The sequence below is a fragment of the Salvelinus fontinalis genome, chromosome 29 (assembly GCF_029448725.1).
Source record: "Salvelinus fontinalis isolate EN_2023a chromosome 29, ASM2944872v1, whole genome shotgun sequence".
NCBI classification, from domain to species: domain Eukaryota; kingdom Metazoa; phylum Chordata; class Actinopteri; order Salmoniformes; family Salmonidae; genus Salvelinus; species Salvelinus fontinalis.
In genome coordinates this window covers 1,126,337-1,151,617 of record NC_074693.1, presented here as the reverse complement: position 1 = coordinate 1,151,617, position 25,281 = coordinate 1,126,337, and the positions used below count along the sequence as shown (strand labels likewise).

At 48.8% G+C, this 25,281-nt stretch overlaps 1 protein-coding gene across 7 annotated transcripts in view; it reads right to left on the bottom strand.

Annotated features, from left to right (window-relative positions):
• LOC129827316 (transcriptional regulator ATRX-like) overlaps nt 1–25,281 on the bottom strand; it is a 117,612-nt gene that overhangs the window by 39,369 nt on the left and 52,962 nt on the right. For all 7 annotated transcript variants that reach the window (XM_055888050.1, XM_055888049.1, XM_055888051.1 and 4 more), the window contains 6 exons: nt 24,952–25,046; nt 23,532–23,668; nt 19,607–19,754; nt 17,260–17,360; nt 12,436–12,544; nt 7,543–7,720 (listed from right to left, as the gene is read on the bottom strand). In XM_055888050.1, the coding sequence (XP_055744025.1) occupies nt 7,543–7,720; nt 12,436–12,544; nt 17,260–17,360; nt 19,607–19,754; nt 23,532–23,668; nt 24,952–25,046 (768 nt within the window). The remainder of the gene's footprint in view (nt 1–7,542; nt 7,721–12,435; nt 12,545–17,259; nt 17,361–19,606; nt 19,755–23,531; nt 23,669–24,951; nt 25,047–25,281) is intronic.

The following is a 25,281-nucleotide window of genomic DNA, read 5'->3' as shown; positions in this document are numbered from 1 at the left end:
CCAGTTAAACACGCCACTAACTGTCCAGTTAAACACGCCACTAACTGTCCAGTTAAACACGCCACTAACTGTCCAGCTAAACACGCCACTACGCCACTAACTGTCCAGTTAAACACGCCACTAACTGTCCAGTTAAACACGCCACTAACTGTCCAGTTAAACACGCCACTAACTGTCCAGTTAAACACGCCACTAACTGTCCAGTTAAACACGCCACTAACTGTCCAGCTAAACACGTCACTAACTGTCCAGTTAAACACGCCACTAACTGTCCAGCTAAACACGTCACTAACTGTCCAGTTAAACACGTCACTAACTGTCCAGTTAAACACGCCACTAACTGTCCAGTTAAACACGCCACTACGCCACTAACTGTCCAGTTAAACACGCCACTAACTGTCCAGTTAAACACGCCACTAACTGTCCAGCTAAACACGTCACTACGTCACTAACTGTCCAGCTAAACACGCCACTAACTGTCCAGCTAAACACGCCACTAACTGTCCAGTTAAACACGCCACTACGTCACTAACTGTCCAGTTAAACACGCCACTAACTGTCCAGTTAAACACGCCACTACGTCACTAACTGTCCAGTTAAACACGCCACTAACTGTCCAGTTAAACACGCCACTACGTCACTAACTGTCCAGCTAAACACGCCACTACGTCACTAACTGTCCAGCTAAACACGTCACTAACTGTCCAGTTAAACACGTCACTAACTGTCCAGCTAAACATGTCACTAACTGTCCAGTTAAACACGTCACTAACTGTCCAGTTAAACACGCCACTACGTCACTAACTGTCCAGTTAAACACGCCACTAACTGTCCAGCTAAACACGCCACTAACTGTCCAGTTAAACACGCCACTAACTGTCCAGTTAAACACGCCACTAACTGTCCAGTTAAACACGCCACTAACTGTCCAGCTAAACACGCCACTAACTGTCCAGTTAAACACGCCACTAACTGTCCAGTTAAACACGCCACTAACTGTCCAGTTAAACACGCCACTAACTGTCCAGTTAAACACGTCACTAACTGTCCAGTTAAACACGCCACTAACTGTCCAGTTAAACACGCCACTACGTCACTAACTGTCCAGTTAAACACGCCACTAACTGTCCAGCTAAACACGCCACTAACTGTCCAGTTAAACACGTCACTACGCCACTAACTGTCCAGTTAAACACGCCACTACGCCACTAACTGTCCAGTTAAACACGCCACTAACTGTCCAGTTAAACACGCCACTAACTGTCCAGTTAAACACGCCACTAACTGTCCAGTTAAACACGCCACTACGTCACTAACTGTCCAGTTAAACACGCCACTAACTGTCCAGCTAAACACGCCACTAACTGTCCAGTTAAACACGCCACTAACTGTCCAGTTAAACACGCCACTAACTGTCCAGTTAAACACGCCACTAACTGTCCAGTTAAACACGCCACTACGCCACTAACTGTCCAGTTAAACACGCCACTAACTGTCCAGCTAAACACGCCACTAACTGTCCAGTTAAACACGTCACTACGCCACTAACTGTCCAGTTAAACACGCCACTACGCCACTAACTGTCCAGTTAAACACGTCACTAACTGTCCAGTTAAACACGTCACTAACTGTCCAGTTAAACACGCCACTACGTCACTAACTGTCCAGTTAAACACGCCACTAACTGTCCAGTTAAACACGTCACTAACTGTCCAGTTAAACACGTCACTAACTGTCCAGTTAAACACGTCACTAACTGTCCAGTTAAACACGTCACTAACTGTCCAGTTAAACACGTCACTAACTGTCCAGTTAAACACGCCACTACGTCACTAACTGTCCAGTTAAACACGCCACTACGCCACTAACTGTCCAGTTAAACACGTCACTAACTGTCCAGTTAAACACGCCACTAACTGTCCAGTTAAACACGCCACTAACTGTCCAGTTAAACACGTCACTAACTGTCCAGTTAAACACGTCACTAACTGTCCAGTTAAACACGCCACTAACTGTCCAGTTAAACACGCCACTAACTGTCCAGTTAAACACGTCACTAACTGTCCAGTTAAACACGCCACTAACTGTCCAGTTAAACACGTCACTAACTGTCCAGTTAAACACGTCACTACGCCACTAACTGTCCAGTTAAACACGCCACTAACTGTCCAGCTAAACACGCCACTAACTGTCCAGTTAAACACGTCACTACGCCACTAACTGTCCAGTTAAACACGTCACTACGTCACTAACTGTCCAGTTAAACACGTCACTAACTGTCCAGTTAAACACGTCACTAACTGTCCAGTTAAACACGTCACTAACTGTCCAGTTAAACACGCCACTAACTGTCCAGTTAAACACGTCACTACGTCACTAACTGTCCAGTTAAACACGTCACTACGCCACTAACTGTCCAGTTAAACACGTCACTACGTCACTAACTGTCCAGTTAAACACGCCACTAACTGTCCAGTTAAACACGCCACTAACTGTCCAGTTAAACACGCCACTAACTGTCCAGTTAAACACGTCACTACGCCACTAACTGTCCAGTTAAACACGTCACTAACTGTCCAGTTAAACACGCCACTACGCCACTAACTGTCCAGTTAAACACGCCACTAACTGTCCAGTTAAACACGCCACTAACTGTCCAGTTAAACACGTCACTACGCCACTAACTGTCCAGTTAAACACGTCACTAACTGTCCAGTTAAACACGCCACTAACTGTCCAGTTAAACACGTCACTAACTGTCCAGTTAAACACGCCACTAACTGTCCAGTTAAACACGCCACTAACTGTCCAGTTAAACACGCCACTAACTGTCCAGTTAAACACGCCACTAACTGTCCAGTTAAACACGCCACTACGCCACTAACTGTCCAGCTAAACACGCCACTAACTGTCCAGTTAAACACGCCACTAACTGTCCAGTTAAACACGTCACTAACTGTCCAGTTAAACACGCCACTAACTGTCCAGTTAAACACGTCACTACGTCACTAACTGTCCAGTTAAACACGTCACTAACTGTCCAGTTAAACACGCCACTAACTGTCCAGTTAAACACGCCACTAACTGTCCAGTTAAACACGTCACTACGCCACTAACTGTCCAGTTAAACACGCCACTAACTGTCCAGTTAAACACGCCACTAACTGTCCAGTTAAACACGCCACTACGCCACTAACTGTCCAGTTAAACACGTCACTACGTCACTAACTGTCCAGTTAAACACGTCACTAACTGTCCAGTTAAACACGCCACTAACTGTCCAGTTAAACACGCCACTAACTGTCCAGTTAAACACGCCACTACGCCACTAACTGTCCAGTTAAACACGTCACTACGTCACTAACTGTCCAGTTAAACACGTCACTAACTGTCCAGTTAAACACGTCACTAACTGTCCAGTTAAACACGCCACTAACTGTCCAGTTAAACACGCCACTACGTCACTAACTGTCCAGTTAAACACGCCACTAACTGTCCAGTTAAACACGCCACTACGTCACTAACTGTCCAGCTAAACACGCCACTACGTCACTAACTGTCCAGCTAAACACGTCACTAACTGTCCAGTTAAACACGTCACTAACTGTCCAGCTAAACATGTCACTAACTGTCCAGTTAAACACGTCACTAACTGTCCAGTTAAACACGCCACTACGTCACTAACTGTCCAGTTAAACACGCCACTAACTGTCCAGCTAAACACGCCACTAACTGTCCAGTTAAACACGCCACTAACTGTCCAGTTAAACACGCCACTAACTGTCCAGTTAAACACGCCACTAACTGTCCAGCTAAACACGCCACTAACTGTCCAGTTAAACACGCCACTAACTGTCCAGTTAAACACGCCACTAACTGTCCAGTTAAACACGCCACTAACTGTCCAGTTAAACACGTCACTAACTGTCCAGTTAAACACGCCACTAACTGTCCAGTTAAACACGCCACTACGTCACTAACTGTCCAGTTAAACACGCCACTAACTGTCCAGCTAAACACGCCACTAACTGTCCAGTTAAACACGTCACTACGCCACTAACTGTCCAGTTAAACACGCCACTACGCCACTAACTGTCCAGTTAAACACGCCACTAACTGTCCAGTTAAACACGCCACTAACTGTCCAGTTAAACACGCCACTAACTGTCCAGTTAAACACGCCACTACGTCACTAACTGTCCAGTTAAACACGCCACTAACTGTCCAGCTAAACACGCCACTAACTGTCCAGTTAAACACGCCACTAACTGTCCAGTTAAACACGCCACTAACTGTCCAGTTAAACACGCCACTAACTGTCCAGTTAAACACGCCACTACGCCACTAACTGTCCAGTTAAACACGCCACTAACTGTCCAGCTAAACACGCCACTAACTGTCCAGTTAAACACGTCACTACGCCACTAACTGTCCAGTTAAACACGCCACTACGCCACTAACTGTCCAGTTAAACACGTCACTAACTGTCCAGTTAAACACGTCACTAACTGTCCAGTTAAACACGCCACTACGTCACTAACTGTCCAGTTAAACACGCCACTAACTGTCCAGTTAAACACGTCACTAACTGTCCAGTTAAACACGTCACTAACTGTCCAGTTAAACACGTCACTAACTGTCCAGTTAAACACGTCACTAACTGTCCAGTTAAACACGCCACTACGTCACTAACTGTCCAGTTAAACACGCCACTACGCCACTAACTGTCCAGTTAAACACGCCACTACGCCACTAACTGTCCAGTTAAACACGTCACTAACTGTCCAGTTAAACACGCCACTAACTGTCCAGTTAAACACGCCACTAACTGTCCAGTTAAACACGTCACTAACTGTCCAGTTAAACACGTCACTAACTGTCCAGTTAAACACGCCACTAACTGTCCAGTTAAACACGCCACTAACTGTCCAGTTAAACACGTCACTAACTGTCCAGTTAAACACGCCACTAACTGTCCAGTTAAACACGTCACTAACTGTCCAGTTAAACACGTCACTACGCCACTAACTGTCCAGTTAAACACGCCACTAACTGTCCAGCTAAACACGCCACTAACTGTCCAGTTAAACACGTCACTACGCCACTAACTGTCCAGTTAAACACGTCACTACGTCACTAACTGTCCAGTTAAACACGTCACTAACTGTCCAGTTAAACACGTCACTAACTGTCCAGTTAAACACGTCACTAACTGTCCAGTTAAACACGCCACTAACTGTCCAGTTAAACACGTCACTACGTCACTAACTGTCCAGTTAAACACGTCACTACGCCACTAACTGTCCAGTTAAACACGTCACTACGTCACTAACTGTCCAGTTAAACACGCCACTAACTGTCCAGTTAAACACGCCACTAACTGTCCAGTTAAACACGCCACTAACTGTCCAGTTAAACACGTCACTACGCCACTAACTGTCCAGTTAAACACGTCACTAACTGTCCAGTTAAACACGCCACTACGCCACTAACTGTCCAGTTAAACACGCCACTAACTGTCCAGTTAAACACGCCACTAACTGTCCAGTTAAACACGTCACTACGCCACTAACTGTCCAGTTAAACACGTCACTAACTGTCCAGTTAAACACGCCACTAACTGTCCAGTTAAACACGTCACTAACTGTCCAGTTAAACACGCCACTAACTGTCCAGTTAAACACGCCACTAACTGTCCAGTTAAACACGCCACTAACTGTCCAGTTAAACACGCCACTAACTGTCCAGTTAAACACGCCACTACGCCACTAACTGTCCAGCTAAACACGCCACTAACTGTCCAGTTAAACACGCCACTAACTGTCCAGTTAAACACGTCACTAACTGTCCAGTTAAACACGCCACTAACTGTCCAGTTAAACACGTCACTACGTCACTAACTGTCCAGTTAAACACGTCACTAACTGTCCAGTTAAACACGCCACTAACTGTCCAGTTAAACACGCCACTAACTGTCCAGTTAAACACGTCACTACGCCACTAACTGTCCAGTTAAACACGCCACTAACTGTCCAGTTAAACACGCCACTAACTGTCCAGTTAAACACGCCACTACGCCACTAACTGTCCAGTTAAACACGTCACTACGTCACTAACTGTCCAGTTAAACACGTCACTAACTGTCCAGTTAAACACGCCACTAACTGTCCAGTTAAACACGCCACTAACTGTCCAGTTAAACACGCCACTACGCCACTAACTGTCCAGTTAAACACGTCACTACGTCACTAACTGTCCAGTTAAACACGTCACTAACTGTCCAGTTAAACACGTCACTAACTGTCCAGTTAAACACGCCACTAACTGTCCAGTTAAACACGCCACTAACTGTCCAGTTAAACACGTCACTACGTCACTAACTGTCCAGCTACACACGCCACTAACTGTCCAGTTAAACACGTCACTACGTCACTAACTGTCCAGTTAAACACGTCACTAACTGTCCAGTTAAACACGCCACTAACTGTCCAGTTAAACACGCCACTAACTGTCCAGTTAAACACGTCACTACGTCACTAACTGTCCAGTTAAACACGCCACTAACTGTCCAGTTAAACACGCCACTAACTGTCCAGTTAAACACGCCACTAACTGTCCAGTTAAACACGTCACTACGCCACTAACTGTCCAGTTAAACACGCCACTAACTGTCCAGTTAAACACGCCACTAACTGTCCAGTTAAACACGCCACTACGTCACTAACTGTCCAGTTAAACACGCCACTACGCCACTAACTGTCCAGTTAAACACGCCACTACGTCACTAACTGTCCAGTTAAACACGCCACTAACTGTCCAGTTAAACACGCCACTAACTGTCCAGTTAAACACGCCACTACGCCACTAACTGTCCAGTTAAACACGCCACTAACTGTCCAGTTAAACACGCCACTAACTGTCCAGTTAAACACGTCACTAACTGTCCAGTTAAACACGCCACTAACTGTCCAGTTAAACACGCCACTAACTGTCCAGTTAAACACGCCACTAACTGTCCAGTTAAACACGCCACTAACTGTCCAGTTAAACACGCCACTACGTCACTAACTGTCCAGTTAAACACGTCACTAACTGTCCAGTTAAACACGTCACTACGCCACTAACTGTCCAGTTAAACACGCCACTAACTGTCCAGTTAAACACGCCACTAACTGTCCAGTTAAACACGCCACTAACTGTCCAGCTAAACACGCCACTAACTGTCCAGTTAAACACGCCACTACGTCACTAACTGTCCAGTTAAACACGTCACTACGTCACTAACTGTCCAGTTAAACACGTCACTAACTGTCCAGTTAAACACGCCACTAACTGTCCAGCTAAACACGCCACTAACTGTCCAGCTAAACACGCCACTAACTGTCCAGTTAAACACGCCACTAACTGTCCAGCTACAATACACATTTTCATACTATGGAGTTCCTACTTTGTTGTCCTGGATATTGTCTGACGTGACTGGCTGGCCGACTGACTGGCTGGCCGGCTGGCTGGCTGACTGTATTGATCACCTGGGATGGTTACCTGGGCCAGGAATCGGTAGACGTAGCAGGTCTTGAGCTGTCCGAAGCGGTAGAGCCTGAAGATACTCTGGATGTCATACGACGGGTTCCAGGACGCGTCAAAGATGATGACCCGGTTAGCTCCTATCAGGTTGATGCCCAGAGAACCAGCCCTGGTCGAGATCAGGAACAACCGACCTCTACAAAGAGAGGGGGAGGAGAGGTAGCGGGAGAGTTAGAGGGAGAGGTAGCGGGAGAGTTGGAGGGAGAGTTGGAGGGAGAGTTGGAGGGAGAGTTGGAGGGAGAGTTGGAGGGAGAGTTGGAGGGAGAGTTGGAGGGAGAGTTGGAGGGAGAGTTGGAGGGAGAGTTAGAGGGAGAGTTGGAGGGAGAGTTGGAGGGAGAGTTGGAGGGAGAGTTGGAGGGAGAGTTAGAGGGAGAGTTAGAGGGAGAGTTAGAGGGAGAGTTAGAGGGAGAGTTAGAGGGAGAGTTAGAGGGAGAGTTAGAGGGAGAGTTAGAGGGAGAGTTGGAGGGAGAGTTGGAGGGAGAGTTGGAGGGAGAGTTGGAGGGAGAGTTGGAGGGAGAGTTAGAGGGAGAGTTGGAGGGAGAGTTGGAGGGAGAGTTAGAGTGGCGATGGAACATGTCACAATATCAAGGTACAGGACTACCAAAGTGACGTGATATCAGGGTCTGGGGGGGGTTTCAATTAAACACTACTTTGACTGTAAAAGTTTAGTGGAGAGCGGGGCGTTCCAGAGGTGAGGAGAGCGGGGCGTTCCAGAGGTGAGGAGAGCGGGGCGTAGCAGAAGTGAGGAGAGCGGGGCGTAGCAGAGGTGAGGAGAGCGGGGCGTAGCAGAGGTGAGGAGAGCGGGGCGTAGTAGAGGTGTGGAGAGCGGGGCGTAGTAGAGGTGAGGAGAGCGGGGCGTAGTAGAGGTGTGGAGAGCGGGGCGTAGTAGAGGTGTGGAGAGCGGGGCGTAGCAGAGGTGAGGAGAGCGGGGCGTAGCAGAGGTGAGGAGAGCGGGGCGTAGCAGAGGTGAGGAGAGCGGGGCGTAGCAGAGGTGAGGAGAGCGGGGCGTAGCAGAGGTGTGGAGAGCGGGGCGTAGCAGAGGTGAGGAGAGCGGGGCGTAGCAGAAGTGAGGAGAGCGGGGCGTTCCAGAGGTGAGGAGAGCGGGGCGTAGCAGAGGTGTGGAGAGCGGGGCGTAGCAGAGGTGAGGAGAGCGGGGCGTAGCAGAGGTGTGGAGAGCGGGGCGTAGCAGAGGTGTGGAGAGCGGGGCGTAGCAGAAGTGAGGAGAGCGGGGCGTTCCAGAGGTGAGGAGAGCGGGGCGTTCCAGAGGTGAGGAGAGCGGGGCGTAGCAGAGGTGAGGAGAGCGGGGCGTAGCAGAGGTGAGGAGAGCGGGGCGTAGCAGAGGTGTGGAGAGCGGGGCGTAGCAGAGGTGTGGAGAGCGGGGCGTAGCAGAGGTGTGGAGAGCGGGGCGTAGCAGAAGTGAGGAGAGCGGGGCGTAGCAGAGGTGTGGAGAGCGGGGCGTAGCAGAAGTGAGGAGAGCGGGGCGTAGCAGAAGTGAGGAGAGCGGGGCGTAGCAGAGGTGTGGAGAGCGGGGCGTAGCAGAGGTGTGGAGAGCGGGGCGTAGCAGAAGTGAGGAGAGCGGGGCGTAGCAGAAGTGAGGAGAGCGGGGCGTAGCAGAAGTGAGGAGAGCGGGGCGTTCCAGAGGTGAGGAGAGCGGGGCGTAGGAGAGGTGTGGAGAGCGGGGCGTAGCAGAAGTGAGGAGAGCGGGGCGTAGCAGAAGTGAGGAGAGCGGGGCGTAGCAGAGGTGAGGAGAGCGGGGCGTTCCAGAGGTGAGGAGAGCGGGGCGTAGCAGAGGTGAGGAGAGCGGGGCGTAGCAGAGGTGTGGAGAGCGGGGCGTAGCAGAGGTGTGGAGAGCGGGGCGTAGCAGAGGTGTGGAGAGCGGGGCGTAGCAGAGGTGAGGAGAGCGGGGCGTAGCAGAGGTGTGGAGAGCGGGGCGTAGCAGAGGTGTGGAGAGCGGGGCGTTCCAGAGGTGAGGAGAGCGGGGCGTTCCAGAGGTGAGGAGAGCGGGGCGTAGCAGAGGTGAGGAGAGCGGGGCGTAGCGTAGCAGAGGTGTGGAGAGCGGGGCGTAGCAGAGGTGTGGAGAGCGGGGCGTAGCAGAGGTGAGGAGAGCGGGGCGTAGCAGAGGTGAGGAGAGCGGGGCGTAGCAGAGGTGTGGAGAGCGGGGCGTAGCAGAGGTGAGGAGAGCGGGGCGTAGCAGAGGTGAGGAGAGCGGGGCGTAGCAGAGGTGTGGAGAGCGGGGCGTAGCAGAGGTGTGGAGAGCGGGGCGTAGCAGAGGTGTGGAGAGCGGGGCGTAGCAGAGATGAGGAGAGCGGGGCGTAGCAGAGGTGTGGAGAGCGGGGCGTAGCAGAGATGAGGAGAGCGGGACGTAGCAGAGGTGAGGAGAGCGGGGCGTAGCAGAGGTGTGGAGAGCGGGGCGTAGCAGAGGTGTGGAGAGCGGGGCGTAGCAGAGGTGAGGAGAGCGGGGCGTAGCAGAGGTGAGGAGAGCGGGGCGTAGCAGAGGTGAGGAGAGCGGGGCGTTCCAGAGGTGAGGAGAGCGGGGCGTAGCAGAGGTGAGGAGAGCGGGGCGTAGCAGAGGTGAGGAGAGCGGGGCGTAGCAGAGGTGAGGAGAGCGGGGCGTAGCAGAGGTGTGGAGAGCGGGGCGTAGCAGAGGTGAGGAGAGCGGGGCGTAGCAGAGGTGTGGAGAGCGGGGCGTAGCAGAGGTGAGGAGAGCGGGGCGTAGCAGAAGTGAGGAGAGCGGGGCGTAGCAGAAGTGAGGAGAGCGGGGCGTTCCAGAGGTGAGGAGAGCGGGGCGTAGGAGAGGTGTGGAGAGCGGGGCGTAGCAGAAGTGAGGAGAGCGGGGCGTAGCAGAAGTGAGGAGAGCGGGGCGTAGCAGAAGTGAGGAGAGCGGGGCGTTCCAGAGGTGAGGAGAGCGGGGCGTAGCAGAGGTGAGGAGAGCGGGGCGTAGCAGAGGTGTGGAGAGCGGGGCGTAGCAGAGGTGTGGAGAGCGGGGCGTAGCAGAGGTGTGGAGAGCGGGGCGTAGCAGAGGTGAGGAGAGCGGGGCGTAGCAGAGGTGTGGAGAGCGGGGCGTAGCAGAGGTGTGGAGAGCGGGGCGTTCCAGAGGTGAGGAGAGCGGGGCGTTCCAGAGGTGAGGAGAGCGGGGCGTAGCAGAGGTGAGGAGAGCGGGGCGTAGCGTAGCAGAGGTGTGGAGAGCGGGGCGTAGCAGAGGTGTGGAGAGCGGGGCGTAGCAGAGGTGAGGAGAGCGGGGCGTAGCAGAGGTGAGGAGAGCGGGGCGTAGCAGAGGTGTGGAGAGCGGGGCGTAGCAGAGGTGAGGAGAGCGGGGCGTAGCAGAGGTGAGGAGAGCGGGGCGTAGCAGAGGTGTGGAGAGCGGGGCGTAGCAGAGGTGTGGAGAGCGGGGCGTAGCAGAGGTGTGGAGAGCGGGGCGTAGCAGAGATGAGGAGAGCGGGGCGTAGCAGAGGTGTGGAGAGCGGGGCGTAGCAGAGATGAGGAGAGCGGGGCGTAGCAGAGGTGTGGAGAGCGGGGCGTAGCAGAGATGAGGAGAGCGGGACGTAGCAGAGGTGAGGAGAGCGGGGCGTAGCAGAGGTGTGGAGAGCGGGGCGTAGCAGAGGTGTGGAGAGCGGGGCGTAGCAGAGGTGAGGAGAGCGGGGCGTAGCAGAGGTGAGGAGAGCGGGGCGTAGCAGAGGTGAGGAGAGCGGGGCGTTCCAGAGGTGAGGAGAGCGGGGCGTAGCAGAGGTGAGGAGAGCGGGGCGTAGCAGAGGTGAGGAGAGCGGGGCGTAGCAGAGGTGTGGAGAGCGGGGCGTAGCAGAGGTGTGGAGAGCGGGGCGTAGCAGAGGTGAGGAGAGCGGGGCGTAGCAGAGGTGAGGAGAGCGGGGCGTAGCAGAGGTGAGGAGAGCGGGGCGTAGCAGAGGTGTGGAGAGCGGGGCGTAGCAGAGGTGAGGAGAGCGGGGCGTAGCAGAGGTGTGGAGAGCGGGGCGTAGCAGAGGTGTGGAGAGCGAGGCGTAGCAGAGGTGTGGAGAGCGGGGCGTAGCAGAGGTGTGGAGAGCGGGGCGTAGCAGAGGTGTGGAGAGCGGGGCGTAGCAGAGGTGTGGAGAGCGGGGCGTAGCAGAGGTGTGGAGAGCGGGGCGTAGCAGAGGTGTGGAGAGCGGGGCGTAGCAGAGGTGTGGAGAGCGGGGCGTAGGAGAGGTGTGGAGAGCGGGGCGTAGGAGAGGTGTGGAGAGCGGGGCGTAGTAGAGGTGTGGAGAGCGGGTCGTAGCAGAGGTGTGGAGAGCGGGGCGTAGCAGAGGTGTGGAGAGCGGGGCGTAGCAGAGGTGTGGAGAGCGGGGCGTAGCAGAGGTGTGGAGAGCGGGGCGTAGCAGAAGTGAGGAGAGCGGGGCGTAGTAGAGGTGTGGAGAGCGGGGCGTAGCAGAAGTGAGGAGAGCGGGGCGTAGTAGAGGTGTGGAGAGCGGGACGTAGCAGAAGTGAGGAGAGCGGGGCGTAGTAGAGGTGTGGAGAGCGGGGCGTAGCAGAGGTGTGGAGAGCGGGGCGTAGCAGAGGTGTGGAGAGAGGGGCGTAGCAGAGGTGTGGAGAGCGGGGCGTAGCAGAAGTGAGGAGAGCGGGGCGTAGTAGATGTGTGGAGAGCGGGGCGTAGCAGATGTGTGGAGAGCGGGGCGTAGTAGATGTGTGGAGAGCGGGGCGTAGCAGAGGTGTGGAGAGCGGGGCGTAGTAGATGTGTGGAGAGCGGGGCGTAGTAGAGGTGAGGAGAGCGGGGCGTAGTAGAGGTGAGGAGAGAGGGGCGTAGCAGAGGTGTGGAGAGCTGGGCGTAGCAGAGGTGTGGAGAGAGGGGCGTAGCAGAGGTGAGGAGAGCGGGGCGTAGTTTACCGGACGTTGCTGTAGTCATTGAACTCCTCGGCCCACTTCTTCCGGTTCAGGGCGTTGGTGGAGCCGTCCAAACGGTAGTAGTCTATGTTCCGGAACCACTTCCCTTCACCTGCACAGGTAAACACATCGTGTAGTTAGACAGTCTTCAAAAAGTAGTCATCATACATTTTGGCATTCTTAAATCTTACGAGGCAAGTCAGTTAAGAACAAACTCTTATTTAAAAAAGACGACCTACACCGGCCAAACCCTAAGCCGGACGACGCTGAGCCATTTGTGCACCGCCCTATGGGACTCCCAATCACGGCCGGTTGATACAGCCTGGATTGGAACCAGGGTGTCTGTAGTGACGTCTCTAGTACCACTGCACCACTCGGGAGACCTTATTCTCCTGTCAGCTTCAGTTTAGGTAGCCAATAGGCAGGCCCAGGTCCAAACCAATCCCTAGACAGGCCCAGGTCCAAACCAATCCCTAGACAGGCCCAGGTCCAAACCAATCCCTAGACAGGCCCAGGTCCAAACCAATCCCTAGACAGGCCCAGGTCCAAACCAATCCCTAGACAGGCCCAGGTCCAAACCAATCCCTAGACAGGCCCAGGTCCAAACCAATCCCTAGACAGGCCCAGGTCCAAACCAATCCCTAGACAGGCCCAGTTCCAAACCAATCCCTAGACAGGCCCAGTTCCAAACCAATCCCTAGACAGGCCCAGTTCCAAACCAATCCCTAGACAGGCCTAGGTCCAAACCAATCCCATGACAGGCCCAGGTCCAAACCAATCCCTAGACAGGCCTAGGTCCAAACCAATCCCTAGACAGGCCCAGGTCCAAACCAATCCCTAGACAGGCCCAGGTCCAAACCAAATCACTCAAAATGGCCAGGGGAGAATGACTGCTCCCTCACTGAAGCCCCGAAGTTCAAAGGACAACCACGGTACTGCAGGCATTATTTGTAGTAAACAGGATCCCCATTATCGCGGAAGGGAAACTAGTGATCTTCCTGTAAATAAGACACTTCTATTACATCAGATGTGCTGATGTCATGAGCGCCATTTAGTGGCTAATGGGATGCCACCTTTCCAACAAGTCAGGGGTCAAATGTCTTCCCTGCTAGAGCTGCCCCGGTCAACTGTAAGGGCTGGTTACTGTGACGTGAAAACTTCTAGGATCATCAATGGCTCAGACGCAGAGTGGTAGGTCACACGAGCTCACAGTTGGGACCGCCGAGTGCTGAAGCGCGTAAAAATCATCTGTCCTCGGTTGCAACTCTCACTACCGAGTTCCAAACTGCCTTTGGAAGCAACGTCAGCACAATAACTGCTCGTCGGAAGCTTCATTAAATGGGTTTCCATGGCAGAGCAGCCACACACAAGCCTAAGATCACCATGCGCAATGCCAAGCGTCAGCTGGAGTGGTGTAAAGCTCGCCGCAATTGGACTCTTGAGCAGTGGAAACGCGTTCTCTCGAGTGATGAATCGCGCTTCACTATCTGGCTGTCCGACGGACGAACCTGGGTTTGGCAGATGCCAGGAGAACGCTACCTGCCCCAACTGCCAACTGTAAAGTTTGGTGGAGGAGGAATAATGGTCTGGGGCTGTGTTTCATGGTTCGGGCCCCTTAGTTCCAGTGAAGGGAAATCTTAACGCTACAGCATACAATGACATTCTAGACTATTCTGTGCTTCCAAGGCTCTTTCCTATTTCAGCATGATAATGCCCCCATGCACAAAACGAGGTCCATACAGAAATGGACAGAGCCTTGACCTTAACCCCATCGTACACTTTTGGGATGAATGGGAACGCCGACTGCGAGCCAGGACTCACTAACGTCGGTGCCCGACCTCACTAATTCTCTCGTGGCTGAATGGAACCAAGTCCCCTGCAGAAATGTTCCAACATCTAGTGGAAAGCCTTCCCAGAAGAGAGGAGGCTGTTATAGCAGCAATGTTCCATCATCTAGTGGAAAGCCTTCCCAGAAGAGTGGAGGCTGTTACAGCAGCAATGTTCCAACATCTAGTGGAAAGCCTTCCCAGAAGAGAGGAGGCTGTTATAGCAGCAATGTTCCAACATCTAGTGGAAAGCCTTCCCAGAAGAGTAGAGGCTGTTATAGCAGCAATGTTCCAACATCTAGTGGAAAGCCTTCCCAGAAGAGTGGAGGCTGTTATAGCAGCAATGTTCCAACATCTAGTGGAAAGCCTTCCCAGAAGAGTGGAGGCTGTTATAGCAGCAATGTTCCAACATCTAGTGGAAAGCCTTCCCAGAAGAGTGGAGGCTGTTATAGCAGCAATGTTACAACATCTAGTGGAAAGTCTTCCCAGAAGAGTGGAGGTTGTTATAGCAGCAATGTTCCAACATCTAGTGGAAAGCCTTCCCAGAAGAGTGGAGGCTGTTATAGCAGCAATGTTCCAACATCTAGTGGAAAGCCATCCCAGAAGAGTGGAGGCTGTTATAGCAGCAATGTTCCAACATCTAGTGGAAAGCCTTCCCAGAAGAGTGGAGGCTGTTATAACAGCAATGTTCCAACATCTAGTGGAAAGCCTTCCCAGAAGAGCGGAGGCTGTTATAGCAGCAAAGGTGTAGGAGATGTTGGACGAGCAGTCCACATACTTTTGGTCATGTAGTGTACTCAATGAGAGAATTTTCACTGAGAAAATCACTAACATCACTTCCTGGAGTAGATCAAACTGAGCATGACACCATATGGAGATGTAAGTGCTGAGAGAGAAGAGGGAAGAGAGGAGAACGGAGAGGAGAAATGTAAGTTAAAAGTACTGAGAGAGAGAGAAGACTGTGAGCATAGTGTTGCTATTGAGAAAGGCCGCCGTAGGCAGACCTGGCTCTCAAGGGAAGACAGGCTATGTGCACACTGCCCACAAAATGAGGTGGAAACTGAGCTGCACTTCCTAACCTTCTGCCAAATGTATGACCATATTAGAGACACATATTTCTCTCTGATTACACAGATCCACAAAGAATTAGAAAACCAATTAAATGTTGATCAACTCACAGAAGCAAGATTTGTGACCAATGAAGAACAAACACCATTGTAAATTCCCTTTTGTACTTTAACTATTTGCACATCGTTACAACACTGTATATAGACATAATATGACATTTGAAATGTCTTTAATCTTTTGAAACTTTTGTGAGTGTAGTGTTTACTGTTCATTTTTCTTGTTTAATTTCACTTTTGTTTATTAATCTACTTCACTTGCTTTGGCAAATGTTAACATGTGTTTTCCCATGCCAATAAAGCGCCTTGAATTGAAATTGATTTGAGAGATGTAAACTAAAGTACTGAGAGAACAGCGGTAGTGGAGGCCAGGCCAAACGAGGGCTCTCAGGCCACAAGTGTTCAGCCTTTTAATATAGCCTGCTAAACACACGCACATGCCTCCTGCTACACAACTAACATCCAGTATGGTTCCAATTACTTCACTGATCTTTTCATTACAAATTGCTAACCCTTAAGCAAAATTTTTTTGTGTAATATATCTTTTTTTTTTAAAGAGTCAAGGTCTAATCACTTTCAAAACGTAAGCAAAACCAGATGCCAAGGCTTAATTAAGAAGATGACCTAACGCCAGAGGCTGGGTGTTTGTTGAGAAGGGCAGAGAGAAATACTGTGTTGCATGTACCAGTACACATGTTGCATGTACCAGTACACATGTTGCATGTACCAGTACACATGTTGCATGTACCAGTACACATGTTGCATGTACCAGTACACATGTTGCATGTACCAGTACACATGTTGCATGTACCAGTACACATGTTGCATGTACCAGTACACATGTTGCATGTCTTCAGAGTGTGTTGCATGTACCAGTACACATGTTGCATGTACCAGTACACATGTTGCATGTACCAGTACACATGTTGCATGTACCAGTACACATGTTGCATGTACCAGTACACATGTTGCATGTACCAGTACACATGTTGCATGTACCAGTACACATGTTGCATGTACCAGTACACATGTTGCATGTACCAGTACACATGTTGCATGTCTTCAGAGTGTGTTGCATGTACCAGTACACATGTTGCATGTACCAGTACACATGTTGCATGTACCAGTACACATGTTGCATGTACCAGTACACATGTTGCATGTACCAGTACACATGTTGCATGTACCAGTACACATGTTGCATGTCTTCAGAGTGTGTTGTTTTCTCTCATTACGACCCCACCCCAGTCTCCTCCGGTACCAACTCCGGTACCGGGGGAGACCGGGGTGTGTTGGTACCGGAGGAGACCGGGGTGTGTTGGTACCGGAGGAGACATCGTCCGCATGTTGATGCTCACATAAAAGGGTAAACCAAGTTAATTTCTAGTCATCTCTCCTCCATCAGGCTTCTTCTTTGAACTTTTATATGGTGGTTGGCAACCAACTTTAAGGTGCTTTACCACTACCAGCTGGACTGGAGTGTGGACCTCAGTTCATCTTTCAATGCTCCCAAAAACCAATGAGGTGATGGGAGAGGTGGGATTTGCAGCACGTCATGCTTCACAAATAGAACCAAGTCCTATTTTAGAGACTGGCTACGCAGACAGTCATTGATGTGGGAGATCAGTGTGACGGAATAATATGTATGTGTACATTTATTTTATAACACCCGACACGAGCAATGTGGTCAGCATGTTATTGTGTCATGGTCCAATGAGCAGGTGGTGTACATAACGGACAAGGTTGGGTAACACTAGGCTAGGGGTTGTTAGTGGACAGTGTGTCCAGGGACTACCTCTGTAATGAGAGGGTTGTCCCTCTCTGCTAGGGGGTAGGGGGTTATGTTAGAGGGGTTAGGGTGTAGGGTAGTACAGTACCTTTGTAGGGAGAGGGTTTCTCCTCCTCTTTGGCTCGGCCAGCCAGCTCCAGGAAATCTTCGATCAGGTCCAGAGAGATCAGAGACTGACTGAACACCAGACTGATGAGGGGATAGAAGACACGTCAACATCACATCATCACTGGACAGTCTGTCATGTTAACAGAACATGTTTCATTCAAGCACTTAGCATTGATCCAATTCAACACTTCTTGTCTCAATGTGTAGCATGTTCTCAGAGCTTGGCTCCTTACAATTTGTCCTCCACATCCTCCTTTGTGGTGGGCTCTCATGAATTGATGTGGCGTATTTAGGTGAGCGGACACCTGGAGCAGATGACTTGAGAGTTCTCCTTCAGTATTTCTTTGTGACTAAAAACCCCATTCCTGATTGGCAGATTAGAAGCAAATCAAATCTTATTTGTCACATTCAATGCATATAGTCCGGGTGGCAATTTAATTCATTGTTCAGGAGTCTTATGGCTTGGGGGGTAGAAGCTGTTAAGAAGCCTTTTGGTCCTAGACTTGGCGCTCCGGTACCGCTTGCCATGTGGTAGCAGAGAGAACAGTCTATGACTAGGGTGACTGGAGTCTTTGACCATTTTTAGGGCCTTCCTTTGACACCGCCTGGTATAGAGGTCCTGGATGGCAGGAAGCTTGGCCCCAGTGATGTACTGGGCTGTACACACTACCCTCTGTAGTGCCTTGCGGTTGGAGGCCGAGCAGTTTCCATACCAGGCGGTGATGCAACCGGTCAGGATGCTCTTCATGGTGCAGCTGTCGAGCTTGTTGAAGATGTGGGGACCCATGCCAAATCTTTTCAGTCTCTTGAGGGGGAATAGGTTTTGTCGTGCCCTCTTCACGACTGTCTTGGTGTGCTTGGACTATGTTAGTTTGTTGGTGATGTGGACACCAAGGAACTTGAAGCTCTCAACCTCCTCCCTATATACTGTCTCATCGTTGTTCGTGATCAGGCCTAACCTCGGTGTCGTCAGCAAACTTAATGGTGTTGGAGTCGTGCCTAGCCACGCAGTCGTGAGTGAACAGGGAGTACAGGAGGGGACTGAGTACAAACCCCTGGGGGGTCCCAGTGTTGAGGATCAGCGTGGCAGACGTAATGTTGCCTACCCTTACCACCTGGGGGCGGCCCGTCAGGAAGTCCAGGATCCAGTTGCAGAGGGAGGTGTTTAGTCCCAGGGTCCTTAGCTTAGTGAGGAGTTTTGAGGGCACTATGGTGTTGAACGTTGAGCTGTAGTCAATGAATAGCATTCTTACACAGGTGTTCCTTTTGTCCAGGTGGGAAAGGGCAGTGTGGAGTGCAGTAGAGATTGCATCATCTGTGGATCTGTTGGGGCGGTATACAAATATGGAGTGGATCTAGTGTTTCTGGGATAATGATGTTGATGTGAGCCATTACCAGCCTCTCAAAGCACTTCATGGTTACCAACGTGAGTGCTACGGGGCAGTAGTCATTTAGGCAGGTTACCTTCGCATTCTTGGGCACAGGGACAATGGTGGTCTATGAAACTTAAGTATTACAGACTCAGTCAGTAAGAGGCTGAAAATGTCAGTGAAGACACTTTCCAGTTGGTCCACACATGCTCTGAGTACACGTCCTGGTATTTCATCTGGCCCCACGGCTTTGTGAATGTTGACCTGTTTAAACGTCTGGCTCACATCGGCTACGGAGAGCGTGATCACACAGGCGTTCGGAACAGCTGGTGCTCTCATGCATGCTTCTGTATTGCTTTGCTCAAAGCGAGCAAAAAAGGGCATCTGGTAGGCTCGTGTCACTGGGCAGCTCACGGCAAGTTTCCCTTTGAAGTCCGTAATAGTTTGCAAGCCCTGCCACATCCGATGAGCATCAGAGCAGGTGTAGTAGGATTCGATCTTAATCCTGTATTGATGCTTTTCCCGTTTGATGGTTCGTCTGAGGGCATAGCGGGATTTCTTACAAGCGTCCAGATTAGTGTCCTGCTCCTTGAAAACCGCAGCTCTAGCCTTTAGCTCGGTGAGGATGTTGCCTGTTAACCATAGCTTCTGGTTGGGATATGTACGTACAGTCACTGTGGAGATGACGTCATCGATAAACTTATTGATGAAGCTGGTGACAGACTAGCACCTGGTGCTCATAGGTTGTTATTTACAAACATTGTTTTGAATTTAAATAAAATTGTACACACTGAAGGCTGTAAAGCCGAAAAATCTGTGTACGTATCCCTGATGCAGTGAAAATAATACAAAACAATGTAATAATGAAGTTTAATGCAACATGTCATCTCTTTGTTTGTCTGAATTGGTGGGTTTCTGGTTCTTCCTCCACCTCAAATGTAGATTATAGTTACTTACACTTTGTCCTCCACCTCCTCGGCCATGCGGAGGATCTCAAACAGCAGCACCATTTTCCCAGAATGCTCCAGGATCTCAGAGTCGGCCTCCGTAACAAACTCTTTGTGCCAGTCAGGACTCCTGGTGCCAGGGCTGGAGGCTGGACGCACTGGGGGGGGGCAGAGGGTAAGAATTTATATATTTTTTATTAGGATCCCCATCAGTGACAGTTAGTCTTACTAGGGTCCGACACATATCGAAAAAATTTGACAAAATACTTAATTTACATACATTTTAAATCATTAACATGTGTGTGTGTGTGCATCTATCAGTTCCACATACATGTACAGAAACACAACAAGTAGATCACAGAGAGGAGTTGTGTTGCTTCATCTGTTTTTTTGAAACCAGGTTTGCTGTTCACTATATAAGATGGAAGGGAGTCCCATGCAATCACGGCTCTGTATAATACTGTGCAAAGACCCCTGGTGGCACGTCTGGTGGGGTAACTGTGTGTGTCAGTGCTGTGTGTAAGCTGATTACGATAAAAACAATTTGGAATTTCCAACCATGTTTATTATAACAAGTAGTGACACAGTCAGTCTTTTCTTCAACTCTCAGCCAAGACCCTGACATGCATAGTATTTTATATTAACTTTCTAGTTACAATGAAGAGCAAGACGTGCCGCTCTGTTCTGGGACCAGCTGCAGCTTAACGAGGTCTTTCCTTGCAGCACTGGACCACACGACCGGGACAATAATCAAGAGTAGACAAAACTAGAGCCTGCAAAACATGCTTTGAAGAGTGTGGCGTCAAGAAAGCAGAGCATCTCTTTATTACAGACAGACCTTTCCCCATCTTTACAAACCATTGAATCTACATGTTTTGACCATGACAGTTTACAATCTAAGGTTACGCCAAGTAATTTAGTCTCAACTTGTTCAACAGCCACACCATTCATTACCAGATTCAACTGAGGTCTAGAACATAGGGAATGACTTGTACCAAATACAATGCTCTTAGTTTTAGAGATGTTCAGGACCAGTTAAGTACTGGCCACCCATTCCAAAACAGACCTCAACTCTTTGTTAAGGGTTTCAGTGACTTCATTAGCTGTGGTTGCTGATGTGTATATGGTTGAATCATCAGCATACATGGACACACATTGTGTTTAATGCCAGTTGCAGGTCATTTGTTAAAATAGAAAAGAGTAGAGGGCCTAGAGAGCTGCCCTGTGGTACACCACACTTAACGTTTGACATTAGAGAAGCTTCCATTAAAAGAAAACCCACAGTTCTATTAGATAGATCGCTCTGAATCCACAATATGTCAGAGGTTGAAAGGCTATAACGCATACGTTTTTTTTCAACAACAGGTTCTGGTCAATAATATCAAAGGCTGCACTTAAATCTAACAGTACCGCTCCCACAATCTTCTTATTATCAATTCCTTTCAACCAATCATCAGTCATTTGTGCCAGTGCAGGACATGTAGAGTGCCCTTCTCTATAAGAACGTTGAAAGTCTGTTAAATTGTTTAGAGAAATAGCATTATATTTGGTCAAAAAAAATGTCCAAAAGTTTGCTACGAGCTGGACGCAAGCCAGGTCGGGTAGAAGAATTACCTTGGCTTCCCTCCAGGACAAAGATTTTGCTCTAGGCTCAGATTAAAGATATGGCAGATAGATGGAAAGCTACTGAGGATGGTAGCTGACTATAGCCACTCCTAAATTGACAATGCCAGGAGGTTTGTCATTATTGATCGGTAACAATAGTTTTCCACCTCTCCCACACTAACTTTACAAAATTCAAACTTGTAATGGTTTTCTTTCATTATTAGTTTTTTTAAATGAATGAATACGATGCCTCACTGTTCGTTGTTGGCATTTCCCTGCCTAATGAAGTAATCATTAAAATAACTGGCAACATCAAATGGTTGTGTGATGAATAAGCCATCTGATTGGATGAAAGATGAAGTGTAATTTGTCTTTCTGCCCATAAATTAATTTAAAGTACTCCAAAGTCTTTTTCCCATCATTCTAAATATCATTTATCTTGGCTTCATAATACAGTTTCTTCTTCTTTTTCTTGAGTTTAGTTACATAATTAATCCATATGCAGTAAGTCAGCCAGTCAGATGTGCAGCCAGACTTATTAGCCACTCATTTTGCCCCCATCTCTTTCAACCATACAGTTTTTCAATTCCTCATCAATCCATGGAACCTCAACAGTTCTACCAGTCAGTTAACAGTTCTACCAGTCAGTTAACAGTTCTAGTCAGTCAGTTAACAGTTCTAGTCAGTCAGTTAACAGTTCTAGTCAGTCAGTTAACAGTTCTAGTCAGTCAGTTAACAGTTCTAGTCAGTCAGTTAACAGTTCTAGTCAGTCAGTTAACCGTTCTAGTCAGTCAGTTAACAGTTCTACCAGTCAGTTAACAGTTCTACCAGTCAGTTAACAGTTCTACCAGTCAGTTAACAGTTCTACCAGTCAGTTAACAGTTCTACCAGTCAGTTAACAGTTCTACCAGTCAGTTAACAGTTCTACCAGTCAGTTAACAGTTCTACCAGTCAGTTAACAGTTCTACCAGTCAGTTAACAGTTCTACCAGTCAGTTAACAGTTCTACCAGTCAGTTAACAGTTCTATCAGTCAGTTAACAGTTCTACCAGCCAGTCAGTTAACAGTTCTACCAGTCAGTTAACAGTTCTATCAGTCAGTTAACAGTTCTAACTGTCAGTTTCTTAACAGGTGAATGTGTATTACTAATTGGATGCAAATTCATGAATTCATCAAGTGCAGCGTCTGGATGTTCCTTATCAAATCGCATCAGACCAACAAATATATGTTTAATATCATCTGTTGTATGATCTCATACACTATTTTAGTTCCAGCTGTTGGAACTTTGTCTTTCTTGGATATAGCCACTATATTGTGATCACAGCATCCAATGGGAACGGATACAGCCTCAGAACCAAGTTCTACAGTATTAGTAAAGATGCGATCGATATATTCAGAAAGTATTCAGATCATCACGTTTAAGGTTACAGCCTTTTTCTAAAATGCATTAAATCGTTTTTCTTCCTCATCAATACACAAACAATATCCCATAATGACAAAGAAAAAACAAGTTTATGCATTTTTGCAAATTTATATATAAAAAAAAATGAAATATCACATTTACCTAAGTATTCAAGCGTGGTGGCTGCATCATGTTATGGGTATGCTTGTAAGTGGCAAACACCGGGGAGTTTTTTTTTTAGGACAAAAAGGAAACGGGATGGAACTAAGCACAGCCAAAAACCTAGAGGAAAACCTGCTTCAGTCTGCTTTCCACCAGACACATGGGAGATGAATTCACCTTTCAGCATGACAGGCCAATTCTACACTGGAGTTGCTTACCAAGAAGACAGTGACAGTTCCTGAGTGGCAGTTTTTACTTACATCTAGTTGAAAATCTATGGCAAGACCTGAAAATGGTTGCCTAGCAATGATCAACAACTAATTTGACAGAGCTTGAAGAATTTTGAAAAGACTAAAAATGGGCAAATACAAAATATTGTACAATCCAGGTGTAATGCTCTTATGAGAGTTAACCAAGACGACTCCCAGCTGAAATCGCTATCAAAGGTGTTTCTGACATATATTGACTCAGAGAGCTGAATATTTATTTAAATTACTATTTTAGTTATTACTATTTTAGTTACTATTTTACTATTATTATTATTATTATTTTACTATTATTAGTTATTAAATTACTATTTTAGTTATACTATTTTAGTTATTTAATCTGAATTAACCTTTAAAAAAATATATATATATATATATAAAATAAATAAATATATATATATAAAATAAATAAATATATATATATATATAACACCGTAACATTATAACTGTACATTTTTAGTCTGGTAACAATCTACAGGCTCTATAATTGTATTTCTATACCTTCCTCCTCTGGCTCCGCCCGGTTACGGCTGGAAGGGTCTCCTCCGCGGGAGCTGGTGTTCCATTCCTTTATTACCTCCAGAGCATCACTGTCTGAGTCGCTGTCCTTCTTCCTGGCTTTCCCCCGCTTCTTCTTCCTACAGGGGGGGGGGGGGGGCAGAGCAGTGACAGGTTGTATATTGCAGTATGATAAGACAGTCAACAGTGAAAGGCCGTATACTACATTATGATCGATACCGTAACGTTAAATCAAAGATGCGAAGCTGGTGAGGGACCTAAAAAAGGGTGACAAATGTCGAACAGAAACGCCAAAAAAATATACAAAAATAAACTGCTACAAAATGTGCCTATTTTCCAACCAACAAAGTGATGTCAGACCAAGTATCACGATACAGAGTAATATGGTGATACCACGGAGTTGGCCCCGCCCCCACAAGATGTCCCGGTTTCCTGTCGGTTCTGCCCGTGGGCTGCACAAAGCCCTGATCTTCACACCTCTACTCAATACGAACACACTCAACTTCCCACTTCACAGTAAAAGACAAAAAGGCTACTGCAGAAAACGGATGCTTTGCTCATATCCAAATGCCTACCTGTGATTGGGCAGGATGAATGTAATAAGGAATATACACAGTGGACAAAACATTAAGAATACCTTCCTAATATTGAGTTGCACGCCATTTTGCCCTCAGAACAGACTCAATTCGTCGGGGCATGGCGTCTACAGGGTGTTGAAAGCGTTCCACAGGGAAGCTGGCCCATGTTGACTACAATGCTTCCCACAGTTGTGTCAAGTTGGCTGGATGTCCTTTTGGGTGGTGGACCGTTCTTGATACACACAGGAAACTGTTGAGTGTGGAAAAACCCAGCAGCGTTGCAGTTCTTGACACAAACCGGTGCGTCTGGCACCTGCTACCACACCCCGTTCAAAGGCACTTAAATATTTTGTTGCCCATTCACCCTCCGAATGATACACATACCACAAACCATGTCTCAATTGTCTCCAAGCTTAAAAATCCTTCTTTAACAGTCTGTAACGGATAGAGCAGGCGTTCTTAATGTTTTGTACGCTCAGTAAATGCATAGTGATCTGTATTTTCATTGTGACAGTACGAGGAAAACAAACCAGGCCTATATGAAACCATTTTACACACAGCCTACACACACTCAACTTCCACCGGCTCGTCCGCCCGCCCCGCTCTCCGGGGGCCTCTGTTATAGCTCTATGGGTGATACACTCTGGGCCCTCTGTTATAGCTCAATGGGTGATACACTCTGGGCCTCTGTTATAGCTCAATGGGTGATACACCCTGGGCCTCTGTTATAGCTCAATGGGTGATACACTGCGTTATTTTTTATGGATGAACACGATGGCGAAAAGTGACGAGTTTGTGTCCCTGTAAATATCATGTGGTGTTACTTTTTCTGTTTCTCGTCTTCAGAGGTCATGCTTAAAGAAGATTCCTCGGTCTCCGAAGCGATGAACTCATCCATGCTGTCCTCATCAAAGTACCCCTAAAAACAAAAGACACCCAGTCAGTCAGCCCCCCCTTAGACACAGTCAGCCCCCCCCCAAGACACAGTCAGGCCCCCCCCCCCCAAGACACAGTCAGCCCCCCCCAAGACACAGTCAGCCCCCCCCCCAAGACACAGTCAGCCCCCCCCCAAGACACAGTCAGCCCCCCCCCAAGACACAGTCAGCCCCCCCCCCCCAAGACACAGTCAGCCCCCCCCCCCCCCCCCAAGACAC